This window comes from Equus caballus, chromosome 2, assembly GCF_041296265.1.
Source record: "Equus caballus isolate H_3958 breed thoroughbred chromosome 2, TB-T2T, whole genome shotgun sequence".
NCBI lineage: Eukaryota > Metazoa > Chordata > Mammalia > Perissodactyla > Equidae > Equus > Equus caballus.
In genome coordinates, this window is record NC_091685.1 from 131,527 (window position 1) to 149,113 (window position 17,587).

The 17,587-nt window shown below is 38.6% G+C and overlaps 1 protein-coding gene across 8 annotated transcripts in view; it reads right to left on the reverse strand.

Moving 5' to 3' along the window:
• Positions 1-17,587, reverse strand: part of ACADL (acyl-CoA dehydrogenase long chain) — a 75,790-nt gene that overhangs the window by 24,351 nt on the left and 33,852 nt on the right. For 3 of the 8 annotated variants that reach the window (XR_011430926.1, XR_011430930.1, XM_070247516.1), the window contains exons 9-10: positions 13,736-13,863; positions 11,472-11,558 (exon numbers count right to left, since the gene is read on the reverse strand). Coding sequence is in view for 3 of the 8 variants with exons in the window: in XM_070247516.1 (XP_070103617.1) it covers positions 11,472-11,558; positions 13,736-13,863 (215 nt within the window). In the remaining 5 variants the exon portion in view is untranslated. Of the gene's footprint in view, positions 1-4,226; positions 5,703-11,471; positions 11,559-13,735; positions 13,864-17,131; positions 17,378-17,587 lie in introns of those variants that run through there. The other 5 variants (XR_011430938.1, XR_011430939.1, XM_023628680.2 and 2 more) reach the window with 3 other exon arrangements.

Sequence of the window (17,587 nt, forward strand, 5' to 3'; positions counted from 1 at the left end):
GTTTGTTTTAAGGCTAACATCGCTCCAGGAGGAGCTTAGGCCTTATTGTCATCACCTGCAGTGTACGTGGAATCACATTTTCCAGCTGAGCTTGTGCAAGGGGATTCCCACCTCTCCCTTTTGAATATTCACTCCCCATCCCAAATAAATGTCCCTGCTTCCCTTTGTTTGGGGATGCCATGGCTCTAGAAGTGATTCCTCATGGTCTCCTATTTGCTGCAAATATACTTTGCTTTGTGAGACAACTACTTCTGGTGTACAGTCTAATTTAACTTGCCAGGCAAGTTAGAACCCACTTCAGTTTCCATACCACGATTCCTGAGCTAAGCTTGTCAGGAGCTGCAAGAGACATTTACCTAGGTCAGCTTTTCAACATGTCGCTGAAGTCTATAAGCTCCATTCAAGGAAAGTACACTGTGTAGAAAATCCCTGGCTTCCAGCTGTTTCAGATCATCTAGGTAAGTGCCTCACCCATTGCAGCTGACAACCTTCACTCAGGCTCTCTCCCATGTCATGGCAGCACGTTCCTGCTGAACTCAGCTGCCCATAGCTGTCAAGGAATTTCTTCCAAATAGAGATTCAAAACCTTTCACTACAGCTTGGACAGATTATCTGTAACTTTCATTCAATCCGGGTACACAGTTTAGAAAATCTGCTTGTGGCTCTTTAATATCATCTTCATAAGTGACTTTTAATTCAATGCTGAGCAGTCGACACACAGGGTCTCACATGCATGTGAGGAGGGAAAACTATTGATGAGCTAGAAGTGACATTTTCCCTGGAAAGCTCTTAAATATTTCGCTACAGCTGGGATAGAATATCTATAACACCAGTTCATGGAAATTATGCTGTGCAGAAGAGCTCTGGCCTGTTGTTGTTTAGGTTCATCTTGGTGAGTTGCTTTGCCCACATTGCAGTTCACGGCCTTCACTCAGGCTCTGTCCCAACTCAGGGAAGCTGCTGCTGCTGAACTCAGCTGCTCAAAGATGGGACGGGGCTTCTCCCAAGGAAAGAGTTAAAAGTTCTCACCACTGCTGGAACGGAGTGTCTGTAAGATCCACTCAGTGAGGGATCACGGGGGAAAAGAACTCCTGCTTGTAACTCTGTATGGTCTTGAAAAGTGACTTTTATTACATTGCCATTTAGTACACAGACGGCTCTCACTCCCATGTGATGAAGGAAAACTATTGCTGCACTCAGCTGCCCGGAGCTGTGAAGGGACTTCATCCAAGTAGAGACTCACAACCTTTCACTACAGCTCGGACAGGTTATCTGCAACTTTCATTCAATATGGTCCACCGTTTAGAAAAACTCCTGCTTGTGGGCTCTTTAATATCCTCTTCATAAGTGACTTTTAATTCAATACTGAACAGTCTACACACAAGTTCTCACACGCATGTGATGAAGAAAAACCTTTGCTGAGCTCAGCAGGCAGGAGCTGGAAGTGACATTTTCCCAGGAGAGCTTTTAAACATTTCACTACAGCTGGGCCAGAATATCTATCAACTCCATTCAGTGAATGTACACTGTGCAGAAAAGCTCCGTCCTGTAGCTCTTTAGGGTCATACTGATAAGTTTCTTTACACACATTGCAGTTCACAGCCTTCACTCAGGCTCTCTCTCCCATGTCATGAAAGCATGTTGCTGCTGAACTCAGGAAGGGTTCCTGAGTGGTGAAGGGTTGCCTGTAGCTGTGAAGGGACCTCTTCCAAGGAGAGATTGAAAATCTTTAACTATCGCTGGGAGTGATTATCTATAACTTTCGTACAATGTGGGTACACGGTTTTGAAAAACTCCTGCTTGTGGCTGTTTAATATCCTCTTCATAATTGACTTTCTTGTCTTATTTTTTTATGGTGGTATCATTGGTTTATAACATTAGATAAGTTTCAAGTGTACATCATATTTCAAATTCTGTGTAGATTACCGCATGTTCACCAGCCAAACACTAATTATAATCCATCACCACACACACGTGCCCTAACACTCCTTTTGTTCTCTTCCCTCCCCCCTGCCCCTGTAGTAACCACCAATCCAATCTCCAATGCTATGTGTTTGTTGTTGTTTTTATCTTCTACTTCAGAGTGAGACCATATGGCATTTAACTTTCTCCAACTTATTTCACTTAGCATAATACCCTCAATGTCCATCCATGTTGTCACAAATGGCTGGATTTCATTGTTTCTTATGGCTGAGCAGTATTCCATTGAGTATATATACCACGTCTTCCTCATCCATTCATCCCTTGAAGGGCACCTAGGTTGCACAAGTCTTGGCTATTGTGAATAAGGCTGCAATGAACACATGGGTGCATGTATCTTTATGCATTTGTGCTTTCAAGTTCTTTAGATAAATATCCAGCAATGGAATACCTGGATCATATGGTAGATCTATTCTTAATTTTTTGAGGAATCTCCACACTGTTTTCCATAGTGGTGGCAACAGTTTGCACTCCCACCAGCAGTGTATGAGGGTTCCTTTTTCTCTACATCCTCTCCAATACTTGTTGTTTCCTGTCTTGTTAATTATAGCCATTCTGATGGGAGAGAGGTGACATCTAATTGTAGTTTTGATTTGCCTTTCCCTGATAGTTTATGATATTGAACATCTTTTTATGAGCCTGCTGGCCATCTGTATATCTTCTTTGGAGAAATCTGTTCAGATGTCTTGCCCATTTTTTAATTGGATTGTTAGTTTTTTGTTGTTGTTGAGATGAATGAGCTCTTTGTATATTTTGGACATTAACCCCTTTTCTGATATATGGCTTGCAAATATCTTCTCCCAATTGTTAGGCTGTCTTTTCATTTTGTTGATGGTTTCTTTTGCTGTGCAGAAGCTTTTTAGTTTGATGTAGTCTCATTTGTTTTTCTATTGTTTCCCTTGCCCAGTCACTCATGGTATTTGAAAAAAATGCTAACACTGACGTCAAAGAGCGCACTGCCTATGTTTTCTTCTAGAAGTTTAATGGTATCATATCTTACATTCAAGTCTTTAATCCATTTTGAGTTGATTGTTGTGTATGGTATAAGATAATGATCTACTTTCATTCTTTTGCATGTGGCTGTCCAGTTTTTCCAACACCATTTATTGAAGAGACTTTCCTTTCTCCATTGTATGTTCTTCGCTCTTTTGTCAAAAATTAGTTGCCCATAAATTTGTGAGCTTATTTCTGGGCTCTCAGTTCTGTTCCATTGATCTGTGTGTCTGTTTCTGTGCCAGTACCATGCTGTTTTGGTTACAATCGTTTTGTTGTATATTTTGAGATCAGTGAGTGTGATATCTCCAACTTTGAAGAAACACTTTCTGAATTCACTGTTTTGCTTTTGGCTTTAAGCCTGTGATACAAGGCATGCTCCTTCTAGGGTGCAAAATCAGACTGAAGTTGGCAAGACAAAGAAAACAACCCACAGAAATCAGCCCAGAGATCATTCTAAGAACACACCATACGTTAGAAAGCCTTTCCCTTTCTGATATATAAAGATTACTGGGACTGATTCCGAGCTCTACAGACTCTAACAGCTCTGTGAGTGTGTGAGGAGGATTTCAGTCTGCCCAGGAGACCTTTCTCTTGCCTCTCTTTTGATAATTCCACTGCCTGCTTCAGGAACTGCCTCCCCAAGTCTGTGTGTTCCTGCTGAGACTGTCAATCACAGTGCATCTTTCTCTCACCTTATAATGACACTGTGCTGAAGGATGTAGGTCTGGAGCAGCCCCAGGTCATTTTTAGGGGCCCTGTAATGAAATTTCTCTGCAGCATCCATTAGGCCAATTTGAAAAGAAAAGTAAAAATAAATGGATATAGTGTAAGTGCTGGCAGTTCTAAGCCCCAGAATTGGGCCCTAAGACCCTAGTTCCTACAGTTCTTTAGACTGTATGAGGCACTCCACAGTCCTTTAAAACTAGCGCACTCAAGTTTTTGCTTAGAATGGTGTGGATTATGCTTCTTTTGTCATTTGCACCTGAAAGAATCCTGAGAAGTTAAATAACTTGTCAAATTTCCAATGGCTCCTAAATAGTAGAGTCATCCTTCGAACCCAGGTCTGTCCACCTCTACATAGTAGGCTCTTCCTACTATGCTAATTTATTCTTTACCCTACAGAGGTTGTATTCTTAAAGTCTAGTTTCCTTTAAGATCAGATAAAAAAGGAAAAGAGGCTGAGGGAGGCGAGGTGGTCTGTCTAAACCCAGATTGCTTCCTGGTAGTAGGAGGAAGGTGAAACCAGCAAATATAGTAATAGCCAATAAAAATTTATTTAACCCATTTTGCATGGTATTTAGTGCATATGAGCAGGAACTCAAGCTGGCGATCATACAAACTTCTACCCAAGTGCAAATCAAACATGTTAATTCTAGGAAAAAAATGGGATCAAAGTATTTTCTCTTCCTTCTGCTCTATCCAGTTGTAATGATTACATTAAAAAATAATCTTTAATACCAATGACACCAAATAAAATGTTTAGGTTTTCTAAGTTGAATAAGAATACATCCATTTGTTTCCATTTAAAGACTACTTAATTCACTCTCTCACCAGCATATGCAAAGACAAACAAGCCCTGAAATGATGCCAGCAGTAGAGAAACTTAAATTAATGGCTTATTTTTGATAATTACTTTTAAGTCTCAAATCAAATGTTTCCTCACTTTATTTTAAATGCTTACTTCGTTTCTTTTATTATACTGACATGATTTGAAATTATCTTATTACAACCTTTGTGTTTTATTCACTTATTTGCAGGGATCTTGCCAGTTTCATTTGCCATCATATTCAACACCTGGCTTAGAGAAGCTAGAAAGTATTTAATTTTTAAAAGTACATTCTTCCAAAATAAAAGTCATTATTTTGATACCTATAAAATACACCAATAGTTTTAAACTAAAGGATGGATTATTCTGTGTTCTCCTATTAAACTGGATGTAAACATCTTGAAAGCCCAGGTGTGAGTAGATGAGAGAGGCAACTGCATTCTCTAGTCCAGGGAAGCAAATGCCCAGCCAAGTCCCATGGTGCCCAGGCAGTGAGGCAGGAAGGCTTCCCGCTGCCAGGAGCAGCTCCCCATTCAGCAGCATTTCACAGGGACTCAGCACAAGGTTTTGTCTGAAGAAAGGGCTCCACTGCTCAGCAACACAGGCTTAGGACAGGGGAGCAGAAACAACTGTGTCTGGGGAGTTGGGAGCAAAAGAGAGCTGAAATTATTCTGTGTTCTGAATTATATTTATTTTTCCCTTTCAAAGTCAATGTGCTGTAGGTATTATTAATGTTTTTGTAGTATAATAACATTATTTCTGCCTCAATTTTAAAGATGTAAACAATTATGCCTTTTTAGAATTTTACGGATAAATGAGACATTAAGTTTTCTAGAGTTGGTAAATTTTTGCTTTTTAGCTACATCAAAAATTAAAAGTAAACTTTATATTGGAGAATTTTAGAATCTTTGGATTCAAAGATTCCTCCTCCCCCTGTGTTAATCTTTTTTGTATTTGATTCCTTTCTCTATAGAGAGAGCATATAAAAACAGGTTCAGTGCTTGCTCCCTTTCCAGGTTGCATTTTGCCTTGAGTAGATTTAAAACCAGATTAGTTGTAATAGGATTCCAGGACGTGGGCAGACGTCTACTTGTCACTGACGATCTCTCTTGCAATCAGCTCCTTCATTATTTCATTGGTGCCACCATAGATTGGCTGAACTCGGGCATCCACATAAGCTCTGGATAAATCAGAAGACGATCAAATGAGTAAAAGATATTAGAAATTATGAGTTTTGCCACACCAGGTAAGTACTAAAGTATTCATTTAATGAAACCCAAACAATAAAATTTCTTCATATGGGCCGGCCTGGTGGCACAGCGGTTAAGTTCGCATGTTCCACTTCTTGGTGGCCCGGGGTTTGCCGGTTCGGATCCCGGGTGCAAACATGGCACCACTTGGCAAAAGCCATGCAGTGGTAGGCGTCCCACATATAAAGTGGAGGAAGATGGGCATGGATGTTAGCTCAGGACCAGTCTTCCTCAGCAAAAAGAGGAGGATCGGCAATATTTAGCTCAGAGCTAATCTTCCTCAAAAGAAAAAATTTCTTCATAAATTACTTTTTCTCAGTATGGCATTCATCCTAGATTGGCATAATTATAAAATTCTATTAAGATAGTGACCATCTGCATAGCTTTGTTTTAGTTTGCTTAAGAGACTGCAAATTCAAAATGCCTTTTATAAACATGTTTCATTTGGTTTAATTTTGTAAAATTCAGCACATATAATAGCATCCTAAAAAAAGGTTGTCTTAATTTCTTGTTATTTTTAATGTTTCCCAAAGAAGTTTAAGTCCAGTGGTTTTATAGAAAACAAAAGAAAGTACACATTTTCTAACCTCCCTTTAGATTCCCACTACCATTACTGCCACGAGGGGTATAAATTGATGCTTCAGAAAATATCACTTCCCACAAAGTTAACAATTAACTTTTTTGGAATATGATTAATAGTCACCCCAGTAATGTATGAGATTAAAACACTGAGTGGCTGAGTCCACTGCTACAAGAAAATGTTGTCAGGAATTCACCTTCGGTGGCGATGACAGCAACTATGACACTGTGTAATTGGTTTTACCTTTTCTTGTCTTATTTTATCCTCTCAGCTCTGGGAACAGGGAGGATAAATATTACTGTTTTGCAGGTAAAGGAACCGAGAGGCAAAGAAGTTAATACATTTACTAATTAATGGCTGCTATTTAATGGTGACATAACAGAGCACTGGCCATTGGAGTGAGAAGGTGGGTGTCCCAGCACGTTGGCAGGACCTTTCTTATGACAGCACAAGACTGTCATTGGCCCAGGCGGGGAGGAAGCATTATTGAGCTTTGGATTTTCCTAGTAGACAAACACAAAGGCATTTTTTTAAGCATAAAATCTGGTTTTTTAAATTTAATTTCTGAGACAAATTAAATGTGATCACTCTCTAGGAACATAAACAATTCTGGTTATTCGTCTCCATATTCGTCATGGTACCATGCAAACAGTAAGCACTCAGTAATTATTTACTGACTTGATTTACTATATTATGAAGTAATTTTAATCTCAATACCTACTGTCTGATGAAATGTGAAATCTAGAGACCTTTGTGTTTTCAAATATGATTCTTCCTTTGAAGAGATTCCACTGTTGCCCACAGAATCCAGCAACTGCATCTACTGGGCCCACCTGGCTTTGGCTTCAGCTGGCTCAGGCTGGACCGGGCGAGGCATGTGTTTCACATTAAGGAAGTTCCAGTGGAGCAGGCAATAACAGAGATCAGTAGACCTTTCATAGGTTACTAATCAAATTCAGTCGTCAACTAAAGTGCAGAAAGCAAGGCAGCAGGAGGGTGTTTAGCCCCACAGGGATGACGCTCTGTATCTCTGGCTGCTCTTCCCAGCAGGGCAGGGAAGGCCTGAAAAATGGCAAACTCTAGCCCCACTTCTCACAGGCCCCAACCTAATGAGTAAGACGGAAACAGACTCACGTGCTCAAGACCAGCCCCTTAAAAATAAACAAAAATCCCAAAAACAAATAAAACGAAACAAAACAGAAAAGCAAAAACAGTACCACTTTTATCTGTGAAAATAACACTCAGCAACACACACACACACACACACACACACACAAATAATATAGCTTAATCTGAGGACACGAAAAAAACAATTAGAAAGACTTTTTTCTATCAAATCCAAGTCTGTATACTGCCATCCGCATACTGCCTAATATGTTGGGTTAGGTTTTTGATATTATTTACTACTTTCTCTCATTATCTTATAAAAAGTTCCTTCCCAATGTTTTGGGGAGAAAAATAGGAGTCTAGTTTAAAAGTTCATACAATCTTTGAACTAATTAGCTGGCCAAGAAGGGTAGTATTATTTCTGAAATGAACTAGAAGTCTCTCAAACTGAAACCAGGGGTTTCAAATAAGCCATCAAGCTACAATTTCTGCGCTACTGACCTGGAGGAATTGCCTCCGAGAAAAAAGACCAAGACTGATGCTACACTCTAAACCCTGCAGACAGCCAACTCCTTCCCCTGCTGTGCCTGCCTAAGAACCCAGACTAAGCTAGACAAGCGCTGAGCCGCCGCACGCCTCCACGCCCAGCAGAGGTCGTGACAGCACAGTGAGGTAAAAACCCAAACATCCATTATTATTTTACTTTCTTAGCATTGTGAACATTGTCAATAAGACGAATTAATATTGTGAATAAAACATGAAAATGCACAGGAAAAATTCCAGTGATGGTCGAATTTGTGCTAGAATAACTCAAGGTTTACTTCTGGTTTCACGACTATACAAAGGCAAAAAAATAAATCTACTTCTGATTAAGGCCCATTTGAAGTAGTTCTGAAAGGATATAGCAAAATCCAAGTCCAAGGATGGATTAACAAAAGAACTCACTTAGCTACCTCAGGTATACACTCCCCAGGAAGGGAGAAGCCCTGGCTGTTGCTGAGGTTTTTTTTCTTTTTTGAGGAAGATTAGCCCTGAGCTAACACCTTCTGCCAATCCTCCTGTTTTTGCTGAGGAAGACTGGCCCTGAGCTAACATCCATGCCCATCTTCCTCTACTTTATACGTGGGACGCCTACCACAGCATGGTGTACCAACTGGTGCCATGTCCTCACTTGGGATCCGAACTGGTGAACCCCGGGCCACTGAAGCAGAACATAGCACTTAACTGCGGCGCCACCGGGCCAGACCCCCGTTGCTGAATTTTTATAAAAGGTTATAAATTATACGCACCCTGTGATTTAAGCTTTCTGACACCCAATGGCTACAGAAAATTAGTAAATTATATCTATGCTGGAGGTTCTGTTCTTAATGTAACTTTAATAAAATGTTTATTTTCCGCATTAAGGACTATAAGCATATCAAATGTTTTCAACTACACTTGCCAAAATGACAAATATGAAAGTCAGCTTGAATACTAGTTTGATAATTTTTCCCTTTAGATACTCTGTATTTAGATTCACATTAGAAAGTTTTTAGAAGCCCGTAGCACTCTCATTCTCAGAGTCAGAGCTAAATTGGACTTCTCTTCTTCCTTGGTAAAATTTTACCAACTGAAAATATTACTAAATAAGAGGAAAAATATATTTCCTAGAGTGATGAGGAGAAATGCCATGGGGGGATTTTCAAGGAAAGACTGTGGCGGGGCCCAGCCCCATGGCTGAGAGGTTGAGTTCACACACTCTGCTGTGGTGGCCCAAGGTTTCTCTGGTTCAGATCCTGGGCGTGGGCATGGCACCGCTCATCAGGCCACGTTGAGGAGGCGTCCCTCGTACTACAACTAGAAGGACCCACAACTAAAATATACAACTATATACTGGGGGGATTTGGGGAGAAAAAGCAGAAAGGAAAAAAACCGAAAGATTGACAACAGTTGTTAAGTCAGGTGCCAATCTTTAAAAAAAAAAAAAAGAAAGAAAGAAAGAAAGAAAAGACTGTGGGAAGAGGGAAAGGAGAAATTATGATGATGGAGGAAGAAATACTGAAGATGCTGCCCCCTATTGACAACCTGGGACAATTTTGAACTAACAGGAGTATTCATACATGATACAATAAAAAAAGCATGCATTTAATTTCTTTTAATTTGAAGGACATAAAAATTCTAGTTGGAAAAAACACTTCTGATTTGCTTTTTAGAGGAAAATAAATAATCAAATATTTAAGATATGACAACTTAGATCCTTTTCATAAGCAGGTTAGTTTTTCTGTAGTGCCTTTTATTTAGTTTTAAAAAAGTGATATTTTGAAAGAAGACATATAAATGACCAACAGGTATATGAAAAGTTCAATGTCACTAATAATCTGGGACATACAAAGCAAAAGCACAATGAGTTATCACCTCACACCTGTCAAGATGGCTATTAACAAAAACACAAGAGACAAGTGTTGGCGATGATGAGGAGAATTGGAACACTTGCACACTGTCGGAGGGAATATGAAGTGGTGCAGCTGCTATGGAAAACAATGTGGAGGTTCCTCAAGAAATAAACAGAACTGGGGCTGGCCCTGTGGCTGAGTGGTTAAGTTTCCCCGCTCCACATGGCGGCCCAGGGTTTAGCTGGTTCAGATCCTGGGTGCAGACATAGCACTGCTTGTCAGGCCATGCTGAGGCAGTGTCCCACATGCCACCACTAGAAGGACCCACAACTGAAATGTACAACTACGTACTGGGGGAATTTGGGGATAAAAAGCAGGAAAAAAAAAGATTGACAACAGTTGTTAGATCAGGTGCCAATCTTTAAAAAAGAAAAACTAAAAAGAACTACCATATGATCCAGAAATGCCACTCCTAAGTGTTTACTGAAAAGAATTGAAATGAGGACTTCCAAGCAATATTAGCACTCACATTTTTATCGCAGTATGAATCACAGTAGCCAAGATGTGGAAATAACCTAAATGTCCATGGACAGAGGAATGGATAAAGAAAATGTAGTATATACATACAATGGAATCCTATTCAACCTTAAAACAGCAGGACATTCTGCAATCTGTGACAACCTGGATGAACCTGAGGGCGTGCTGCTAAGTGAAATGTCAGTCACAGAAAGACAAATACTACATGATTCCACCTATGTGAGGTTCTAAAATAGACAAATTCAGAGAATCAAACAGAAATGGTGGTTACCAGTGGCTAAGGGGAGGGGGAAAAGGGGAGTCGCTAATCAGTGGGCACAAAGTTTCAATTATGGAAGACAAGTAAGCTCCAGAGATCGGCAATGCAACGCTGTACCTGTAGTTAACAATACGGTGCACTCAAAAATTTGCAAAGAGGGTAGGTCTCATATTCAGTGTTCTTACCACAGTAAAATAAAATAAAATAATGAATAGTCAATGCAAATTAAAGGAAGAATAACAATCTATTTTCTACCCATTAGATTAGCACAAAGTTTAAAAGGTGGTAACATTCACAGCTTAGGACGATAAGTCATCCTCAGACTTTGCATTTGAGTATGCGTTGCTACAAACTGGAGGTAATAATCTGGAAATGTATTAATATTTAAAATATGCATACTTTTGAACTAGCAATGCTACTTTTGGGGCTCTGTCCTGTGGTAATCAAAAACACATGTACCTGATAAATGTATAAAGGTGTCTGTTGTAGCATTGTTGTCATAGTAAAAAATGAGAAATAACCTGAATAATTATGGTTAATCAATAAAAGAAAATATTATTCAACTATAAAAAATTGATATTAGTCCTTCTATATAATGATTCGAATGAAGCCAAGCATCAAGCTTTAGGGTATTGGTGTCTTCACTTTCTTTAAAAATAACAAAATCCTAGGAGTGAACTGATAACATAGTTATTTCCATTGGCTTGAACACTCTGCAGTCAGTTGAAAAGCGCAAAGACTTTGCACCTCCTTTCCCTCTATACCTAATGTACAATGTACAGGAAAGAAATTTTCCTTTTTCTTGCCATCATCCAGGAGAGTGTCATGCCACAACCATACTCACTTTGCAATTGGGAACTCCCACATGTATCCCCATCCTCCGTGCAGCTGGACGCAGTCATAAGCTACGCTGTTTTGTAACTCAGAGGTCCTAGACAACCAAAATAAAAAGCACAAAAGGAACACCTGAAACAGACTTTCATGAGGCGCTTCAAAGTCAGGAAACAAGTGATTTATGAGTGTTTAAATGCATACATTTGTCAAAAAATTAAAATTAGGCATATTAGTCAACCAGAGAAGATTGATATAAATTACATATGAAATAAATCTCAGGAGAGTTTTCACACAATAAATACTGGCTGGGTTTTTGTTAAGACTGGAAACAAAATGTAGAAAGCTTAGATTATTAGATTTGGGCTACTTTAGGCCTGAAAAGGATATAATAAAAACTTGAATTTGGTCTAATTTATTTAGATTCTTTATATGATCTAACTTAACTGTATAATTTTACAGCCAACTATTTCCTTTTGCCTTTGTAATATGTCTTTTTTTTTTCTCCAAAGATGTCACTTCTTAACTGAAGGTTGCAATTCTGAATTTCAGTAACTAAGAAAAAAATTATTTTTAGAGTTTTCAGAAATAAACTGAAAGTAGAAGTGAAAACTTAAGAAGGCAGACTACTCTTAAAGTACATCCCGTCATAGAGGAAACTTATTAAAGATTATTTGGGAATTATTATTCCTGAAGTATATGTGTATTAATATGAAGTACTTAATATAAGCAATTAATATGAGAAATATTCTTTTCTGTTCTTATCACAGCAACCTTAATTATTAAAATCCATAAGATAACTGTAGGGATTTTTTTCATCTTAACATAAAAATATTAGTTGAAAATTCTTTTCAACTTATTTTTCAATAGTGGGAAACATAAAGCAAAGATAAGTATAGACATATTTTCCTATTTAAAATCATTTTTAATTCAAGTCAAAGGACAGGTGAGGATATTCCTAAAAATACAGTAACAGTATAATAACAGACAAGATTCGGGGGCAACAATATTTGGAATTCTATAAAGTTTTGTATTTGTAAGTATTTTAGTGAAATATGTACCAGGCCATAACTAGTTGCTTCCTCTGCTTCAATATGAAATACCAATATGTCTATAAATGTGGAGTTTTCAAAGAATAATGAGGTCAATAGTTATCCAAATATCTTTTTCAAAAAATATCTAAATTTCTTTTTATACTTTTTCCAACTAGTCAAAGATCTTGCTGTAAAGGTAAATATAAAGTGTTTCCCCCAAAAGTGTAAGTTGCTAGTAATTCCACTTCCATATCTATCTGGCAATTTTATTATTTTGGAATCACTGCATAAAGCACTATTCTGCATATTTCCCCGTCCTGCCTCTTACTGAACTGAACACAAGTTAGCAAATAAGGACGGATTTTTCTACGTTATTTTTGGGCTAATGAGATGTGACAAGGTTTGTTTTTAAAACAGAGGAAACCAAACCCACTTCCATAACCTGATTTAAACTATGTTCTTGCATCTCAAAATACACAAAAGCCTTTAGGGGTCTTTTTACAATTAATTCATCTTTAATAACATTGCTGATCATGTTTAATACAAAGGAAAGTCTTTCTAAAATTAACAGGACATTTTCTCCTTTCACTTAATAGAGCAAGTGCGATTTTGATTGGATAGTCACTTCTTCCGAAATTTTTCTTTGTTTCTAGAAAACACCCAAAATAGAAAAATCCTGTCCAATCCACTCATTCCACAGATAGCAAAATGTTGGCCCAGAGAGAATTAAATTATAGTTATTTAGCGAAAGAACTTGGTCTCTATCTCAGGTCTCTAAGTTTTACTGTTCTTTTTCGGTCTCACTATACTGCCACTCCTCAGATAATCTGAAATTAAACTATTAGTTGAATGAACTTATCAGTCATCCTACTTCAGTCACTTATTATTTTTTTTTTTTAAAGATTGGCACCTGAGCTAACAACTGTGGCCAATCTTCATGGATTTTTTTCTGCTTTTTCTCCCCAAATTCCCCCAGTACATAGTTGCATATTTTAGTCGTGGAGTCATTTAATATTTTATTTTCAATGGCAAGCCAAAAGTTAAATATCACTTGAATAATTTTTAGCACACTATAAATACGCTTAATAGGACTTTTCAGCATTTTTCAAAAGGTTGGCTTTTACTTCTAGTTTTCATTTACATAGCCATCTTCCTTTGAGACCCTCAAGGCTGTTTCTAAAGTCGGAAGAACTCCATAACAGCCAGGGCAAACACCACCCTGCAATCGCTGTCGCGCGCATACCAGTATTTGGCCATGGAAGCAGTGGCGGAGTCCAGACGTCCCGCTTCATGCAGCTGGAGACAGCTGTCCACAAAAGCTCTGGTTACACAGATGTGAGTTTTCAACTCTGCTAGCTTATGCTGCACCGTCTTGAGTTTAAATGAAATGAAAGAAAAGATTGAGCATATTTTGAGTCACTTAGCACATCAAAAATTATATAATAAAAGATCTTAGAGCAAAACAAATTGGGATTCCTGGGGGGTTTTCCTCCCAAAAGAGACATAGTTAACTAAAAAGCTTAAATTTAAAAGCTACTATATTTCATTGCTAAGGAAACGTGTACTAAAAGAAAAGATGCAAAAATACATACGTAAATAACATCTCGTTTTAGATTTTAAAAATCAGACCATTTAGGGAAACTTCTTGAAAAACAGCATGACTTTAATGGGTGAGCACCATCTTGTGGTACAGTCCTTAGGATACAGCTGTCAAAAACACTGATTTTCCTCCCGGACCTAAATCCATGAAGAATTTTTCTTAAGGAAATTAAGTCTACACATTTCTCTATTCTGCTTCTTTGTCTTGGAGTAAAGTAATAAAGTAACAAAATGGAGGGACAACATCAAAAATTTTATTTTTGTTTATTAGACATTATTTTACATTCCCAAGTATTTAATCTAGATCTGTAGAATGGAACAGCATAACAGAACCAGAGCACTCAAAAGATCAAAGTCCAGTTCCCCCGGAACCTCTCCACCTCTCCCCAGCCTCCCTCTTATGCTCTCAATAGTTTGTCTAGCACAGTCTCTAACTTGAACTGAATGGCCTGGAACTGTCAATGTTAACACACCTATATACCTCCTCCTGCTGGCCACAGACAATCAGTAGTATTCTTGGACATCATTCTATCTAGACCATCCTCAATTATTCTCAGTTGCCCTCTCTTCAATCAAATTTTCTTGCATTCCTGACTCTTGGCTCTCACACCTTGAACTTTGAGTTTACATCTGGTCTCTTTGGTACCAATTCTTGAACCTCCTGCAGGAAACTGGCTTGGATTTGAAATACTGGCTTTCCACCTTGAGTAACCTCCAAAAATACACCATATTGTAGGTTCAAGGCCCAGCTGTGGTCAGCTGGCTCTATCTTCCTTCTGGAAATTCAGATGGAACAGAGTTTTGATCATTCTGCTGTGGAATTTATGAGTGAGAGCTTCACTGTGGCTATTCAAAGGCACGGAAGTTAGTGACAAAAGGTGGCACAGTGAAACTCAAAGGAGACGTGAAATGCACCCCATCCATGCAGTGGCAAGTCCAAAGCCATGACTGAGTTCTCCGAGGGAGGTTTTAGGGACCAGATTCTCAGAGGATACTGGCCCTGCCTCTGCTACTGGTTACAGCAATGCTCAAACCACAAAACCAAACCTTTCCACGTCACTGTGGTGGGGACAGTTTGGGTGATTTCCATTTCTGGAAAAGAGTAGAAAAGGGGTCTAACGAGACCCAGGACCAGGCAAGCCCAGGGTGTACCAGGTGGAGCAGGAGCTCTGAAGGGCAGATGCCTCACAGGTGTGTCAGCATAGCTACTGTGCTCATGAAATCCAACCGGCTGCCTCTCCCTCGGGCTTACCCCTCCCTGTTCTAGAAACAATGTCACTGGCATCCAATGATCCTAAACCAATCAGAGGGCAGGCTGGTGTGACTCTTTTTCCACCTCTGTACCCTGGCCTCTAATTCAGAACATGCTCAGTTACATCCAAACTTTCTTTCCCCCTCATTCTTTCCCTTACTTTTTCTATCTTCTTTTCTATTCATTTATATCTAATTAGGCCAAATCTTTACTCTGTAGTCAGCACAAAGTTTCTCACTCTCACCTCACAATCCAAGTTTACTTAGAGAAAATCTAAAGATGGAACAAGACATAAAAAAGTGGAGAAACACTCCTCTATACATTGAAAACAGATGAGTATATATTCCACGAAAACCCCTGAAACTGAGCTCTAAACCTGCTCCTGGCTTAGTTCAATGACACTATCTATGATGCTTCATTCGGAAAATAAGGGGGAATCTGATAACTCTCAAGATACTTTTGCCCCCTCCTCCTGTGATGACACATTTGAGAATTTATGCACTATTTACAGTGTGAGCGAATCAAGGTCTCTAAGTCCAATTCTCTCATGTGAGACCTGTTTCTTTGGGAATGCTGGGAGCTTGTAGAAGCTGAAGTTAAATTTCAGACCAGGATGGGCTCATTTAGAATTCTTGCTTCAGTAAATTCAGTGAAGTCTACAGGCTAGAAGGAATTAATGACTCCAAGAGTATGTAATTTACTCTCTGGGGATAAAGAGATGAAATACTTACATGTCCTTGGCATTGAGTTGGGTGTTACTAAACAGATCTGGTCTTTGCTCTTCACTGTAGACACTGCATCATGCTCTCAGAAATTCTTCTCTAATGAATGGTGGCTCATAATTACTCTTTGTGAATCATCAACATGTTCACAGCAGTATTTTTTTTTAACATTTATTAATAGCTGCTAATACATAATACTGCTACTCATATTAAAAAAAAAATTCCCCTGAAATTACTAAGTGGGTCAGATACAGTCTCTTTCAGAGTTCTGAAGGACAGAATTCTTAGAATCATAGAGTTATGGAATTGGAAGATGCTTTAGAGAGGCTGTCGAGCCCAGTACTCCCTTTACACAACACCAATAGTTGTACTCTACTAAATTGTGACTCACAAATAAAATATAAGAACTTAAGTTTACCACCTAATTTTAGAGTTAATTAACCCCACATTCAAGGTCTTAAGAACTGGATATTCCCTTTCCGGAGGAAAGTAAGGAAGAAGTGTTATTTTTCACTTCTCCTATTCCTTTCCTAATACTTTGTGCCCTTAGAATCAAGAGCACGTACCACACAGGAGGTAACTAAAGCTTTCACTAGAAAAGGACATTCAATTTTCGCTTCATTATCCATAGATGAAGGCAGTGTGGGGGAGGTCTATCTACTTTAAATTTCTGCATGGTAAAACTAGCGTATGGGTTAAGAGTGTAGGTTCCAGAGTCAGAATATTTTTATAATCTTGGGCAAGTTACTCAACCTCTCTCTGCCTAAACATCTTTATCTGTAAAATGAGGATAAATATAATACTTACTATATAGAGATGTTGTTAAGAAAAAAATGGAGATGACCCATTTAGCACAGTGCCTGGCACACGGAAAGTGTCAATAAGTGACAGACATTATCATTATTTAATATCTAAATTTTACTATTTTACTGTCCATTCCATGGAAAATCATAAGGTTTGACATCAACTACGGAGAGTATGGATAAAAAGAAATGAAAATCCTGTAACTATTGCTACTTAAGTAACATAGGTCTCCATTCTAGAAAAAGACAACTGTGAAACTCACCCAAAGTGTCCAGAGGCTCCAAACATTCAGAATTCAAGGATCACAGATAGGAAGTAAACTGAATAGTTCTATGGTCATAAAATGACATTTGGCCAAGTGTAATATGACATTTAAAGGTCTTCTACTTCAATTCAATAACTGGAGCCATGTGAACCCAGCTGTGGAACAGAGGAGCAGGCGCGCACTGGCCTTGCGTCTCCTCTGAATACACACCGAGACTGAACAGGAAATGTTATTCAAAGATACCTATTTAGATAAAGCAAGAAGATCAGAAGAAATGTCTCAGAAATCTCAGAACAGATACATTTACCTGGAAAACAAACTATTCATACCAACCACATATCTGTGGAAGCAGAATGCTACTGCCACCTAGTGAAATTTTAGTAAACTACCTTTGAAAGAAGGCAACTATAAAATGACGCTTGCTTTCAAAAGGATTAAAACTACTCTCTTTTT